Source organism: Chaetodon auriga, chromosome 8 (genome assembly GCF_051107435.1).
Source record: "Chaetodon auriga isolate fChaAug3 chromosome 8, fChaAug3.hap1, whole genome shotgun sequence".
Taxonomy (NCBI): Eukaryota; Metazoa; Chordata; class Actinopteri; order Chaetodontiformes; family Chaetodontidae; genus Chaetodon; species Chaetodon auriga.
In genome coordinates this window covers 23,758,719-23,775,243 of record NC_135081.1, presented here as the reverse complement: position 1 = coordinate 23,775,243, position 16,525 = coordinate 23,758,719, and the positions used below count along the sequence as shown (strand labels likewise).

Here is a 16,525-nt window from a genome sequence, read left to right as displayed (position 1 = left end):
CGGAAGACACCACGCAGTTGTTTGTTGTGCCGCTGATGCATTTATTTATGTACAAAGTGAAACAATCATTGAGCTGCCAAAGGAGGGTCTCAGTGTTGGTTGATCAATGATTATGGTTACATGCACAACTGCATGTAAATGGGAATATTAGTGGAATATTCATTTTCATTGGCCATGTGAACATCCTTTTTGGAATAATGCCAAATACTGGAATATTTTGGGCATTTAAACATAGTCATGGTGACATGACAGATATGAACTGTACCTCTTATTGATGAATGGGTGTACATTAATTGCTGCAGTGTTTCTGGGAGAAAACAAGGCCGCATGTTCAGTGTCCCTCTGGTGTCACTGCAAACTGGCAGACACACATCACAACAAAAGATGCATCGAGGCAAAATTTAAAGTAATCAGTGTCTCTTTAATTTACAGTCTCTAAGAAAAAAAAACAGTAACAACACCTATTTAAAAAATGCAGTAATCCCCAAGCAGGTGACCATTAAACAATTACATGTGAATCTCAATCTCAGTATTGTACAAGTAAGACCAGCGCACCCACAGCAAGGCACAAAAATTGTGTAATTCAGTTGTATGGACAGTTTGCCAAAAAGACACGAGCCTAATCCTCGGCTTAAAGAACAAAATCACTGGAGATATGCACTGAAAAAACCTTCTTATTCTATGATTAAACATACTGTAATCCTTGTCCCACAAACTACCCTGTATTTCTGTTTCTTACAAACTAAAGATCACACTCATTTTGAAGCTCTCTTACCACAATGTTGACACAGTTTCACACAAAATACATAACCAGTTAAATCATCGTTGGCTGGAGAAAAGTTTGAAAAAGAAAAACACATCACAATCTATGACAGTAAGAACATGTTCTCCTTTACAGACAATGTCAAAATCGTGCCAAGCCAGGTACAAAAACTACAATGAGTGTCTTTGGAGGAAAACGTATAATCACTTCAATATTACACATTGGTGAGTGGTGTCCAAGATCAATCAGAGAGCTACTGCAAAGTATAGAAATCTTTGACAGCAAAACGTTTAAAGAAAAACATTAAATGTACAACTGTCCTCGTAATAGTCTTCTATGCTGCCAGCTAGTACTGCAGATCTGTTGAATGTAGCATAAAGAACTACCTTTGACCCCATACAGTTTGGTCCCATTGTCAGATCAGGGTCATCTGTAGAGTACCGAAGTGGTTAAACAGTGATGTTTGCAACGTCAACATGAACTACAGTGTGCTTACTGGTGTCATTTTCATCCACAGCTCAAAACAACAAGCCTGCTTTTTTAAAAACTCTGCTGATTTGAGACAATTTTAATGCATTTATCAGTACAACTATTTATCGTGAAGCCCACTCACAAAACATTTCGAGTATAAGGCACAAGCTGATTTAATCTAAGGTGTGATTTTCTCTCGCAACTTGAAAATATGTGTCATTAAGGAGTCTTTTTTTAATCATTCTCACAAGAAAAGTGTAAAACCTACCAAAATGTTGCACTGAAAATTTCACTTTACCATATAAAGCAGAAGAATAAAGTAACACAAAACCAAATTCTTTTGAGAAACAGCAGTTCACCCTGAAACAGTGCTTCTACTAGTTATGAGTTGTGTCCTCATGTGGGAAATGGTCACGTCAAGTCAGAGTGAGTATCCTGCGCTGATATTAAAGCATAAAGGTTTTCCTAGTGATAGCTGAGTCTTAAACATTTTAATCTGCATTTTTGAATCCACAGTGGTGGATAAAATCGCTGAGTCAGATCCCATCATAACACAGAGGAACATTTAAGATTTTCAGCACATTGCTTCACTGCTCAAGTATGCTCTCCATCAGTTTCTCCTTCTTCGTGGTCCTGTTCTGTCTCCTCTTCCTGTTTGCCACCTTGCTCCCCGTTGACATGGAACTTGTCATGGGCCCATTTGGGGCTGCTGGTGTTGGGGCCCCCAGTGGCTTTGCGGATGATGAATCGTGCCCTTCCACGCGAGAAGCTTCCTCGTCCACGCCCTCGGTTGTCCACCCACTTGAATTCTGTCTCCCCGTCCCTGTCATCGTGCTGACGGGGAAAAGGGTGCAGGTGTGTCAAGGCAGGTTTGAGTTAACGACGGCATGCGGTTAATTAAAACAGAGATTGGAGGCATGAATGGGAAGGAGATCAACCCTACCAAGTAGTATTTTCTGCTCTTGGGAGTGTACTCTGGGTCCCAGTCTTCATTTTTGGGATGCGCTGCCATGTTTGGCATGTTGTTACTATGCGAGTAGTTTCCCCGATAATTGCCTCTGTTCCAGCCCCTTCCACGAATCCGGACTTGCTGTAATCAGAGAGAAAAAGACAAAGAATTGAAAAGCAGCAAAATCATTGACACACGTCACACTGTGAAAAGAGAATATACAGTTTATCTTAACACAGCCATTTTCCTCCATCAACCCAACATCCTTCGTCAAACTTACAAAACCTCCACGTGGCCTTCCTCGTTCAGCTGATCCTGGTGACTCCCTTTGACCCAGCTGGGCCCTGTTAAAGCCTTTATCTTTGGGATCAGACTTGTCATGGGGCACATCCTCTTTTTGGGACTTGGAGGACGAGGAGGATGAGGATGAACTTGAGCGAGAGCGCTTCTTCTTACTTTTCCTAAAGGAAGAAATGGCACATGCAAAATCGTTCACGCCGAACTGTTTACTAACAGGGTAGAAGAACGACAGCATTCAGTGTATTTGTAGATGATTTTAAACAGTACAGGGCAGCACAGGGCAGTTGCACATACTTTGATCTCTCGTGGCATTTGGAGTACTTTTCCACAGATCTCTCTCTACTAGAATCTGGGGAATCTGCCGTATCTCTCCCCCGATCCTGATTATAATCTCTTTCATGGGTGGAATATTTTTTACGGCGCTCAATATCCAAACGAAGGTCCATTGGATCACCCTTCATTTTTTCCCCGCCATCCTGAGCAAATCAAAACAGAAAACAACGTCGTGGACAGACTTTGGATTAGCATGTAGGTCCTACCAGTCTGCTCTCAGCGAAGCTGGTTTGTAATCTAAATAGTGAGGTCCATGAGTAAAGGGGGAAGGTCCTGGGTAAAAGCCAGCTGGCTTGAATAAAACCAAGTGAATTTTCGGGTGCATTTAAAGTGCCAAACCAGTAGTTTTGCATGTTTTTAGGATTACCTAAAAATCTGAACCATTCTCCAAAGCATATGTTTTTAGATTTTTCTGCCTCCAAGGTAGCTTTTTAAATATAGGAAGAAAATCAACTTGAAAAAAAAAACTTTGTTTCAGATAGGCAATCCATCACGTCAACATGTAGGCAGCTTTATTTCGTGTCAAACTACTGCAAGGTCAACCATCAGAAGAGTGTGTTTTGAAAACCTCCTCGCTGGTGCCTTCAAATGCTTGTGGGAAAGTCCACAATCCAGGGCTGCTGCAAGCACTGCTGCAACAACCAGCACCAGCATATTTCACATCATCCTTGCTTGTTTGTCTTCCATGTGCAACGTGACATCCAGCAGCTGATTCCCACACTTTGAACATCAGAGCCAACATGGTGCTTTCAGGTGTCGGCAACCAGGTGTTTTCAGAACCATCCCTGAAAGTGCTCAGTGATGTATTTCCTATTTCAAACAAGTTTCAAGTCACTAACAGTTGATATCATACTGTAACTGTGAACTGATAGCAATAGCTGCCTGGAAGGTGGGAAGCCAATCTAAAAACATTGAGGTATGCTTTGGGAAACAGTAGCTGGTAGCCACTGTAAAGTACATGTACTGAGTAGTTGTTAAGGTACTGTATGACTGGCAAAACCACTAGTATGGTTCTTTAACAATGGAAGAAGATAGGGCTGCTCATGCTGACTTAAGTTTACTCAGTTTAATGTATTTAGTAGTATATGTGCTTCGTGTTTACAAAGGCTTGAAAGTATGTTTCCATGCGCATGAATAAAGAAAAATTATAAGGGTTTACTCAGAAAGCATGTAAATATAAGCACAGGTGCATAAAGTGCTTGCTGTTGGTTATTTCCGTTCCTTATTTTTGAAAGAATACTTACGAAGACAATTGCTTAGAGTCCTTTGGCACAGTGGCTTCCATTTCTGAACTTATATGATTCATTAGCCTTGGTCAGGCTTGTGCCCACAGTCTAATCATGTGTGAAGGCGATATATAACAAACAACAAAGTCAAAGTGCCTTATTTTGCATTTCTTAGACTTTGTGCATCTCCATTCAAGGAAAGCCACAGGCTTTAAGAGTGCAGTCTAAAGGCATCTGGCTTGCTCACTCGTTTGCTGTTGTTTGTTTTCCAACATACTTCATACTGCAAAATGTTCAGTCACCTTGTAAGTGCCATCCTCTGAGCTTTTCATCGCCTCAAAAAGTTGAGAGTGTTTCTTAAAAGCTCTGGGTGAAACATCAATTCTCCTGTGAGACAGAGACACATTTAAGACATGATAATTAAATACACATCGCACAGGAAGCACAGTACAAGTGCCAAAACATCCAACCGTGAGCTACGCTGAACCGCAAAGACAACATAAAACAGAAAAAAGAAAAGAAAAATTGGTGGGAAAATAAAACTGACCTCCACCGAGCATGAGAACAAACAAGCCAAGATAGTCTGTGGATTTTCAGGTAGGAAAGGTGAGAAAAATACCTGAAATCTGTTAAAAGAGGAGGTGAAGCCACAGCACACTGAAGGTGAGAGGGTCACTCAATAGGCGACTCTACCTGTGTATCTCTGGGCTTTTTCTTGGCTTCATCATTTCCTTCTCTGCGGCTCGTCTTTGGTACAAGGTGAATCGTTCGTTTAGAGTCATTCCAGAAGACGGAAAGTGCTGAGCTGTACAGGGAGACAGTAAAAATCGCTGTTAAAGTTGTTTGTAGTTCTAGAGTCTTTTATCCAACTGCCATGCTGAATTGAACATCCCCATGTGCCATAGTATTTTATATGGGAGGTGAAACACCAGGAAGGCTTTGTTTTACAGAGAAAGCAAGTTGTTTTTCACTAATTTGAAAGGTTAAAAGTTCATTTCTTGAGTAACTTTTACGGCCAAAGCTTATTAAACATGTAGTGTGATGTCAACAAATGAGAAAAGTATATAGTATATTCGAGGACAACAAGGGAGCACTCACCTTTAATGTGGTGAACAATGGTGACAATGTGTTGAGCAAACAGCTCAGAGGGACTCCTCTGTAACTGAGCATTTTGAACATGTTGAAAGATGGAGCGAAACTCCTGACCCTTTTTTGAGGACTGCACAAGATCCTGAGACAACTGTCGCTCCTCAGCTAAAATTTCAGAAGAGCTGAAAGTGACAAAATGAACATTGTCATCGTCTGTATGCTCTTCTGCATCCAAAATCGGCCAAAAACAGATGTCTCTGCTCTACAATCAGATAAAACAACATTCAAACAACAAAACCATTACAGAAGAGGCATTTTTTCTAGAGAAGAAGTCATCAGTTTACAGCAAAAGTGATGCTACTGTTGCAAAGTCTACCGCTGGATGTACTGACATGACTTCTGGCTCACTGAGGAAAGATCTGGTGATGATGATGACGCTCACCTTATCAGGTTATCTCCTAGGAAGTCCATTCTGACATTTAGTTTGGCTTCCTGTTTTCTCGAGGACATGAAAGGTGAGTCCTCACTCCTGATCGTAAACATCTCTCTGTCAGAGTTCCTTCTCGGTGGTGGTGTAGGAGATGAGATGGAGGGAGATTTTACCATTTTCCTGGCTTTGCCACCCATATCCGGGGACAGTTCCTCAAATTTCCCTGCTAACTCCCTCTTGGCGAGGGCAGCAGCAATGGCCGCCGCTTTATCCTGCTTTCTGCAAAGATATATGTCCTCTACCATAGCGTCAAGGTCACTGTTGGCCACCTGTGAATAGGCCATGTTCTGCCATTTGCCAAAGCATTCTTCAAACATTTCTGGGGCTGAGTGAATGACCTTGCTCTTTGGCTTAGAGGACTCATCCCCATTGTGCCGGTCGTTGTGAAGTGGCTTTGAGTGAGGCTTGACTATCATCTCCTCCTCTTCCTCAGCAGACAGAAAAGGAGAAGCTTTCAAAAAGCTGTTCAGAGACACTTCACCATCAATGGCCTCTTTGTACTTTCTTGGCACTGAGTCAGAGATATTTGTGGATGCTTTGCCATTTAATTTTCCTTCTTCCATATCCACATCATCGGCTTCTGTGGTCTTGCCATTTTCCCAAGATTTAGCTTTTTTATTTTGCTCCTCCAAAAACCTAAACAATGACAAAGAGATAAAGAGCTGCATCTAACTGGACATGCAACGGCAATAATTAAACTCACAGAAAACCTACTGATTTTCTAATAAGATGCCACATTAGAGCCTCAACATCTAAAAAAACAGAGCATTTTGTGTCTGGTAAGCAGTTTATCAATGACAATAAGGACATAAAAACATGAGGAATTTCAATGAAACACAAGGAAAATAATGTGAATCTCCCCAAATACCTCGCTTAAGCTTAAGCTTGCAAAGTCAAGCAAATCCCAACATAAACTGACTGTTTGGTCTAAAAAAGACATGAGAAAACCTTTGCATAGTTTATTAAAATAATGTCAGAATTAATTTGAGAGAGAAAGAATAAAATCAGTCTTACTTTCCAAAAGCGATGGAGATTGCTGTTTTATCTCCATTCAGGTATTCCTCGTTGGAGAAGAAGTCAAAGCTGGAAAGCATTGGATTTAGACCTTCATGTGGGAGTTTTTTTGTTGAGGGTGAACTACACACTGTCTGCCGGGAGAGGGTGCCATTGCTGATGTCATTGGTGATTTTAGGGGAGGAACTAGACTGGTTTCCAGTCTGGCTGTTCTGACCAACAATAACAGCAGAGCTTGCCAGAGGACTTGCTCTCTCTGGACTGCTGCTGCAGGCTGTCAGGCTCTGCCAGCTCCCCTCAGTTTTCCCACTGCCTGTGCCTTCTTTGGTATCTCTTGCCAACACCTCGACAGCCTCCACTGGCTCCCCACCTCCCCCTCCTCCCTTTTGGACCTCCTTGGAGGCTGAAAGCTCCTCTTTCACATCTTTGGAGTTTTGGTTAGTCGGCAGCAAGGCCTGCCTGCTTTTGGGAGAGGCGGAGTGTGAGGAAGAGGAAGAATGCTGTGAGTGTCTGGATAATGGCGAGGATGATCGGTCAGAGTGGTGAGAGTGACCACGAGGGGGGCTTCCTGAGCGTTTCTGGAGGTTGTGAAATCGTCCTCGTGAATAGTTTTGATGCTGCTGCTGCTGCTGCTGCTGCTGCTGTTGTTGCTGTTTTTGAGGGTTGTAGTTCTGCTTATAGTTCTTCCATTTGGGGCGGCAGTTGTTATTGTTATAGCCACCACCCCCACCACCACGCTGGTAGCGTCCACGTGGGAAGAAGCCCCGCCCTCGGCCCCTGAAGTTGTATGGCCTCCGGAAGCCGCGGTGGTAGCCCCGGAACTCACGACTGTTCTGGTATCCCCTCTGATATTTCTTCTCCCGGTTGTGAGATGGAGAATGAGATCTTGACCGTGACCGAGACCTAGAGCTGTGGGGAGAAAAGCACATAATTAATACTTAAGGCTAATGGACACTTAACACAAATGTAGTTTTAAGGGTTCCTACCAAAAAAAAAAAGTAATGCAATCCAATACAAGACTACCTGAAGCTCTAAATCACAGCCTCTAAACTTAACATAGAGATAACATCTCTCTGATCCAGTCTCAACAAAATGCAGCACTTGCTGAACAGACACAGATGCATACATAGATACACAACCACTGCATGTGTTCTCATAACATAACAAATATCATTTCAGTCTGGTCAGTATTTAAAAGCTTTGGTGCTGACTGAATAGACAATGATAACACCAGTGTTACAGGAATACAAACTGTTTCACTGATAAATCTTTGGGGAGTAAAACCACAGGGATAACCTCATAAAACCAAAATTCAGCAAGATGACAAACAAAAAAAAATGCAATTTAGCAGATTGTCACTTAAACCAGTTTGTTCAATTTTCTTTCAAAGACTCCCAAGTGTAACAAGCAAATCAGTCTAACATATGGAAAAGACATACAGTACCACAGAACACATGATACACAGATATGCAGTTGCATCCATAATCCATAATCCATGTCATTTGGAGTTGGTAAAACACATGTCGGTCTGTAGGAGGCCACAAAGGAGCACTGCATGGGGAGACTCAGAGATTTCACAGTGTGGTGCTGAGCCAGGCTGCAGGATCAGACTCGTCCACACGGTGGCTCTGCTGCACTGCTGATAAAAAGCCTCGCGTCGTTCTCTAGCCTGAACCTTAAACACCATGGTACAGTATATTCTCTTTGTCAAATCAAAGATTTAATAAGCCTGACATGCTCTTTTAAAGCAAGACCGCATGTCAACAGGACATCCAAACTCTCCACTGACCTCTTTGACATTATGAATGCAGCAAATCTGGTGTAGACATCAAACTAGTTCTGTATTGTTCTGTGAAGTAGTTTCTCTGCAACTACATCTTCAGCAACTTTTCACCAACTGTCAATAAATACAAAGCCAGTTTCCCTCTAAGATTCTTTAATATAATACAGAGACCCGCAGAAATGCCCAGGTATATTCAGACATTTCCAAGCACATGCAAAGTCAAGCGTATATTGCAAAAATACTCTAAACTGACAGAGCAAAGCAGAATCAAGCCCCATGCAAACACATTTGAAAGCCATCTCAAAAAGCTAAAGCAGCAAAGGACTCACCTATTGTGTTTTTTCATTGGAATTCAGCGTGATTAAAGAAGGCAGCGCACTGAGCAGCACTGCACACTCACAGCGCGAGCTACAGATACTACATCTCCTCTGGCTAGCTCTGGTGGAGCACAGAGTCACATGGACTATATGAGGAGGGAAAAAAATCTGCTGGAATCCTTCGACTCAGCTACATGGACTGTTCAGCCAGTTTGCTGAGGCTTTATAAAAGCATCATTTAGACACTATTTCCTGTTCTGACTGCAAAATACTACAGATATCAACAATTTAGTGTGGTCAGACAGATATACTCTTACTTATTAGACACATGCACTGAGGTGGTAGTGTTAAAAGCAAAAGATGGTGAATGTGAGAGGGGAATTCAAGAAAAGCTCCACACTGAAGCTGTTTCTGTTTGAAGTGATCAGACCTTTCTTCATGTTGGGGATGTTTTGGCCCAAATATGTAGGGAAATGGATTATTTCTGTGTGTGCATTGCTTTTTTGTGGTATTCACAGTGTGTTTAAATACAACTTATGCAAATGTGTGCATTCAGGCTTGTACAGTTCCGGTGTGACCACAAACCCATTTGCACATGTGATAGGTGGGCTCAGGCAGACCAAACCATTAGATTCCTTCCATGTCTCTTCTTTATGCTAACTTTAATATGTGCTGCGACACTGCCAGGAAACGAGCCGCCCTGCCATTTTATTGCCGTGCCACAGTCATTCTGCCAGAAACAGAACAGGCAGCATAGTGAAGCCTGACTTTTTCTGCCAAATGCACACCATAGTCGACAGATAACCCAACAACCAGGGCATTTTTAGTTACGCAAAGGGGCCAACAACAAATGCTGCCCTTGATGAAATATTTTCATATGCCACTGAGGTCGTCTACTATGTAAATGTTTTCCCATGCAATGCAAACTGCAATAATATTCACTCTAACTTGAGTAAGTTCACTAACTGGCAGCTAAACTCTTTCTCAAACATCAATTTCCTCTGGATACAGAAGCTGACTCCAAGTTTGAGTTAGACCCAAATCCATTAAAATGCCACACTAGCTCTGTCAATCCACATGAGAGCCTGTCCAGGATCAAGACAAGGTCTCACAGATGGAAATCAACAGATATGAAGCTAACAGGAAATGCTGACTGTAACAGAAGGCAGAACAGCTTGTTGACATTTCCACTGTCACAAACTACCAGTATATTTTTTTTTCCCCATGTCAGATCTTACCAGCACATTGCACGGGCAGTCCTGCAAGACAAGTTCAGATTTAATAGGCAGGGTTTGAGTGGAAAAGGAGCTGAGCAGGAAGCAGGATGATCAGCACTGATGTCTGCGCAACCAGGCATCACTCTGCACCTGCTGCTAGTTTCTCTTTTCGGCATGATAACTGACTTCGTTGGTCACAGTCATTCATACTTTGAGCATTAGGTGAGTCAAGGCAGTCTTCATTCATACGTACTGTATAATACCTTTCACTTAGTAAAGAATCAGTAATTAGACTTGTGTTTAATAGTCTGGTCTGGCAACACAGGACTTCTTCAACAATCAAATAAAATGCATTTGACCTCTGTAATGGATCATTCAATAGATCATTCAGAAAGGAGAATTATTCATAAAACGGACTCTACCTATAGCGGCGCTTCCTGGACCTGGATCTGGAGCGACTGCTGGAGCGAGAGGTGGAGCGGGATCTTGACCGGGACCTGGAGCGGCTCCGAGACCTCGAGGCGGATTTTGTGGATCTGGACATCGCTGCAGCCAGCCCGCCTCAAACTGTCACACAGAAGGGTTGTACGACCGAGTTAGGACTTTGAGGAAATGTAAGATAGCATACAATACACGTGTAAAAAGACATTCGGTTCTTTAATCACCTGCTCAAGGCATCGGCTGCATAGAGTGGATATTAATCAATGACTCAAGTAACAATTATCATGCTCGAAAAATAAATTCAAAGAGAGCGAAGAGGAAAATCCATGAAATATAATATCCAGCAGAGATGAGCCATCCGAGATGTGCCTTAAAAGCCACCGTAACGCAAAAGCTGAGTGAAGACACACAACAGCTGTGAAAAAGGAAGGCAATCTGTTGAAGTGTACGGCATCCGAACACATCCAGTTTTATTTAGTCACTGATCATTTGCATAGAGGGCAGTCTTAGGTCAGTCATCTGACTGCTTAAATGTTGAACCCACAATAAAATACTAACACATAAATAACAGTTATCAGTAAGATAGAGCATACATTCTGAATTTCCTCCCCTGTAGAAGGTGGCAAATCAGCTGCAGTGATGATTCAGCTCTCTGGTCACCGTCTTCACACAACAACGCAGAACAACAACGCAGTTTTCAAATGAGTTGAAAGAAAGAAAGCCAGCATGGTCAGTGCTCTCTTTCTTCAAAGTCAGTCTCAGACTATCTTTGCTGGTCAGTGAACGACACCATTTGTTTCTGTTTAGTGAAAACTTACACCTACGCCCGCTGAGAACACAACAAGAGAAAGTTAAAGGTACGAACAGATGTGGCTAAAAATGTCACAGGAATGATCATTTAGAGGAAGTAATAAAAGGCCATAAGATACTAAACGCTCGCTGAACACAACAGGCCTCAGCTTGATGAATGCAAAGCTGCTAAATGCATTTTTACACCACAATAAACAAAAACTTGTTTATCTTGATATGCCTTGTCATTCATGATTAAAAGCCCTGGTTACTGTTTAACTCACATTGGTCTAGTCCAGGGTTAAATACTTAAAGTCGCAGTCAACCCGTTAGATTAATGAGAGAATGGTTTACTCTCTCCAGCGACTTCACCACTTCACATGTGCTCATGGTTAATGATGGTTAATGATCTGCTATCAGTCTGCTACCAGAGAGATGCTCGGCATGCTCAGTGCACTCAGGCTTCAGTATACTTTTAACTTCAAAGGATGTTTTTTTTTTTTTTCCCAACTCCTCTAATGCTTCACTTGTATACTCCCCAGATTATGAATACATATCTATAGCAGGAGCATCTAGTTCCCTCCAAGGTCCACAGCGCTTTATCTGTGACATATGATCCTCGGAGTCCGATAAATGCCAGGGATCAAATAACTGATCTTTCATTATGAGAGTCATCTTCAGGGACTTTGGAAGGAGGAAATTGCAGACTACACATGACAGGGATTTCAAAAGCAGTGCACGCTATCACATGGTGGTCCCAGTGTGTATCCTTTCTACTATTTAGGAGGGTATTGAAATGGATCCGTCTTCCCCCGCCTCCTCCTCGTGCTCTATGAACTTCCCACTCTCCTCATTCCTGGCAGCGTGTTGTTTTTGGCTTTTGGAGAATAATTTCCTGACGGTCCAGCCTCAACAGAGCGTCAATTTAGCTTACTGTGCACATTTCAAGAATGGCATTCAGATGTGCCCCCTTCCTGCATGTGGTAGCTAAACAGAAACATAAATAAATTGGAACAACCTCCTTAATTTTGCTTTATGCAGCAAATAAGTAACCCCTTTGGGAACATGTTGAGGGGAGGTTTCATTCTCATAGATTATTTTCAGTTTGTTAAAATAGATGTAATAAAATGTTTCAAACCGGCACATCTGTGTTTCAGACATTTTCATATGGCTGAAAATAGTTTCCATGAAACCTTTAAATAGGTGTCAGCAGAAACCGTACACAAAACAGCTATACAGACTTAAGCTTCCCCAGCAGAGCAAACTGTTACGCTATGACTTCTTCATTAACACACTCAAACACTGTCCAGGCCTCCTGTATAGAATTCGGTAGGATTGAACGGTGGGATCTGTTTCGATTGCCTCTCTCTGAACACTCGATTGATAACCAGCTGCAGCTGTCCCCGCTCCGCACTGTGTGGTCGGCAGCCTAATCACTGCGATTTCAGCCCCTCAAAAAGGCTGCGGTAAGCCTGCTCTTTAATCACTCACTACTAGATTTGCACACACAAATGCCGTTAGTGACATACATGCACACCAATGCACGCACATGCCTTACTAAACTTTTGAGGACTTGAAGTTGATCACATTTTGTCCCTAATGTATTCTTTCTCACCTTTTCCACATCTCAGCATTGACCTAACCACTTCACCAACTGACCAACCTCATTCATGTGCTTATCAGCCCCTGAAATGACGTTACTATTAATGCCATTACCCTTATCAACTGTGAACCAAATCCTACAACCGTGATTTCAAAAAGGGACTCTGCGTGAAACATAAATAAAAGCAGAAAGCAATCATTTGCAAAGGAACTGTTTACTGGCAACAGTTTCACAAAGTGTTCCTGAGCCTTTGTACTATTATCCTCATGTGTTCACAAAGTGGTGAACCTGGCTCCATCCTCACTTGTGAACGACTGAGCCTTTCAGGATGCCCCTTTCATACCCAATCATGATGCTGTCACCTGTGACCAGTGACCCTGATTACCTGTGGAATGATCCAAACAGGTGTTTTTGGAACATTCCACTACTTTCCCAGACTTCAGTTGCTCCTGTCCCAACTTGTTTGAAACATATCGCTGCATCAAGTTATTAATAAGCATATAGTCACAAAAATCAATTACGTTAATGAGGTCAGACATTAAATTTATTGTATTTGTGCTGTTTTCAATTGACTATGTCAGAAAAGATTAGCAAATTATCACATTCTGTTCTATTTAGGTTTTACACAGCGTCACTACGTTTTTGGAATCAGGGTTGTACATGATGCCGTCACAAATGACAGCACAGTGCTTCAAAAACACCTTTCATGGTTTGAAGTCTAACTTTGGTCTTCCTGGTTTCAGTATTAGAATTGTATTGCTGAGTCTCTTTGCTATTGATGATCTGATGCTTACAATATCAGGTATGTGATTTGGGGATGAAAAGAGTTGTCATAAAATTGAGAATATTGGCGATTATAATGTTAATTAACTGAAGATCACAAAAAACATTATGAGTTCTTGAACTGGTATCCTAATGGACATCATTAGTCACCTTATTTAAAAAGACAACAGGAACAACACAGTAACAGGAACCACATGCAAAACTGGACAAGCAGGTCTTCAACATTGTAGGATTGAAAACAATCGCAGGGAAGAACCGGAACACACTGAACCAGAGAGAATACGGTGAACAAATATGGTTTGAATAGTAAGATCAAATTTAACTGATAATGGTACTCATATGGGTAGAAGTTTGAGACCATGCACACGCAAACATGATTAAGATTCCCTGTGGAGTAGAGAGCAACAGCTGTGTAATCCTCATCACCTGTTTACTTTGTGTAACAGCAAAAGTAGCTCTGATCAACAATGGTCCGGCAACTTGATACAAAGCTCAAAGCGTACGGGAAGAAACACTCCACTCAATCAACTGTCCTATCATTAAGACTGGGATGCCACAGTGGCAGCTGGAATCACATTTGCTATCTATATGTGCCCCAGAGACACCCCACTCGCTATTTCAGAAAAGCCACAGCAACTGTCACTGGCACAATCTTTGCTTGTTGAAATGTGGCTGTCCCCCTTCGGATCCCCTCAAGACACTTCACATGCTGACGCGGTTAATGGATAGCGAAGCCGCTGGCAGCGCTGTTTGAGGCGAGATAAACCTTCCAGCTTCCTTGGTTCTTAAAGGAAGAAAAAACAAACTTCTGAATAGCTCCATTCAATCGGTTATGTCTGAATGAGTATTAGCTGACTTTTCTTTGTCTTCAGGGAGCTACTCCAACTGCTGGAAAGACAAACAGACGGCATCCCGCAGAGATTTCCTGCAACACTATCCTCTGCTAATCATGTGCAATGACAGATGAGAACATTCAGATTGCCATTGAACTTGTTTAATGATACCATGATCCCAGTTGCAGCTAAGTAAGGCATCCAATCTCTGCAGGTTTTCTGCTGGTTTTTATCCCTCCGTTCTGTTTAAAGAGGTTTTTACAACAACAATCAACAGTTTGTTAAAGTAGCATCTGGCACTGTACGGTTTCACAATGCATAATGAGGCTACTTTGCCCTGGAAAATGGCACACACGAGTGCCACCGAGGCATCATCACGCCGACATGCTTCTCAGCTGTCTGTCATCACCACGTCAGAGGAACTCGGCTGCATAAGAGAGGGAACTCATCAGCTGAAGGTCCTCTCTATTTTGGTCCGCTGGGAACAGCCTGGGTATGGGTTTGAGTTATAGTTCTGTTTGCAAAATGCATTCAGTTGTTCGTGTTTTCCTGCGCCTTAAAGTCTGCATAAAGCCAGAGACACGGTTGGTGTTTATGTTTTTAATTATGGTTGGCATGTTGTATAACCAGAATAGTTTCCTTTCTGCTGAAACACTGGTTGATTCCATGCACTGAGTTACTTGCAGAAATGGCACAAATGTGTTCATCATCTACTATATCTCAATGTCAGCAACAGTTTCAAGCCACATGCGAGTAGTAGGTTGATTAAATGATCTGTATATCCTCACAAAGACAGCACAGAAGAGTGAAAACAAACATAAATGTGTCAGTGCTCCTTCAGGATGTCAGCATACTTAAACACGGGCACACCTTTTCATTGGGTGTGAACTTTTGAGTAGCCGGTATTTGTTAAAGAGGATCAACCTCAACCAGGATCCTGTCGCTCAACAGGAAATTGCATGACAGTGTTTTCAAACTTTTTTTCCCATATCACTGGACCCCAGAAATAAATGAGCGTTAGACCACAAAACCAATTTAGATAAGCATTTACAGGAAGCTCCTGTCTAGGAGATGATTCTTGTTGCTATATATGACTTCTTTAGGCTTGGTTCAAGATTGTGGCTGTTTACACGAGGTGGAGGGACAGCTTGGTGAAACCTGCAATCACAACAGTCATTCTGTCATTGGGCTAACCACTAAAAACAGCAGTCCTAGAACTGGTGAAATTAAACATCTCGTTGTACTGAGGTGCCCCTTCAGTCCTCCGGTGGTCCGAGGATGCCCTTTGGAAATCACTGAACAATGAAGCAGTGTTCAACACACAGGTGTTGACTGACAGCCAGCTCATCAAGGCTGCGGCTGCTGGATTCAAAGCGTACTTCACAGATATGTTCTCTACGCTCAGTGAGAGGCACTTTACTCCAAATGGCAGCATATCAGAGGAACGGGGTTACGTCCTGGATGGGAAGGACCGAGCATCCTCCTGGAGTGTCCTCGTGTGCGTAATGACGCATCAATCAATACGGGAAATTAACAAATCTATCAGGAAGACGCACTAATCACATCAGGAGAGCTTTCAGAGCCCCTTCTGAAGATTAAATCGCTCTGTGTGGTCAAGCAGTTCACTGACCAAACCTTGACCAGAATGTTATTTCAGAGTTTGGCGGCAAATAATATTTCATATCCTTGCACTGCGCAGCTTTCCTTTAAACGACTGGAAGCCTCATTTTCCACGGTGCTGCTGCTGAAAACACTTAATTTTCTATACATTTATTTCCACTGTCGATCAAATTATAGGCCCCAAAAATGGAAAGAAAAAGAAAAAAAAAACTACTTACTGTTGTCGTTCAGCGTCGGCGCGTCACATCCAGGCTGCACGGTGTGATACTGCAGAAACGAGCTGAAGACAGTTTCTTCTCGGTCTCCCGTGTGTATGTGCTGCTGTGGCCAGCTTATGTCAAGTGTGTGTGTGAGTGTGTTTGTGCGCGTGTGTGTGTGTGTGTGCTGGAGTCTGCGGTGTTCAGAGGAAGGGGGTGTGACTGCTCCGTGCGGCTCAGAGGTTCATATTTCCTTCCGCCTTCACCGCCGTCTGTCAAAACGCCTCCGCTGCGTCGCGGTGAGCGC

General features: G+C 42.5%; 1 protein-coding gene across 3 annotated transcripts; it reads right to left on the bottom strand.

The window, feature by feature from the left end:
• Nucleotides 1–402: 402 nt before the first annotated feature.
• On the bottom strand, nt 403–16,377 carry thrap3a (thyroid hormone receptor associated protein 3a). 3 transcript variants are annotated; one of them, XM_076738020.1, is made up of 11 exons: nt 16,240–16,377; nt 10,375–10,519; nt 6,636–7,544; nt 5,574–6,257; nt 5,141–5,313; nt 4,736–4,847; nt 4,345–4,429; nt 2,778–2,959; nt 2,464–2,644; nt 2,178–2,324; nt 403–2,068 (listed from the first exon to the last, which is right to left on the bottom strand). In XM_076738020.1, exons 2-11 carry the CDS (start codon nt 10,494–10,496, stop codon nt 1,829–1,831), a joined length of 2,835 nt encoding a protein of 944 aa, XP_076594135.1. In that variant the 5' UTR covers nt 10,497–10,519; nt 16,240–16,377; the 3' UTR covers nt 403–1,828. The 3 variants fall into 3 exon arrangements, with proteins under 3 accessions (XP_076594135.1, XP_076594137.1, XP_076594138.1); XM_076738022.1 differs by lacking the exon at nt 16,240–16,377 and adding an exon at nt 10,618–10,778; XM_076738023.1 differs by lacking the exons at nt 10,375–10,519; nt 16,240–16,377 and adding an exon at nt 8,748–8,858.
• Between the last annotated feature and the right edge of the window lie 148 nt (nt 16,378–16,525).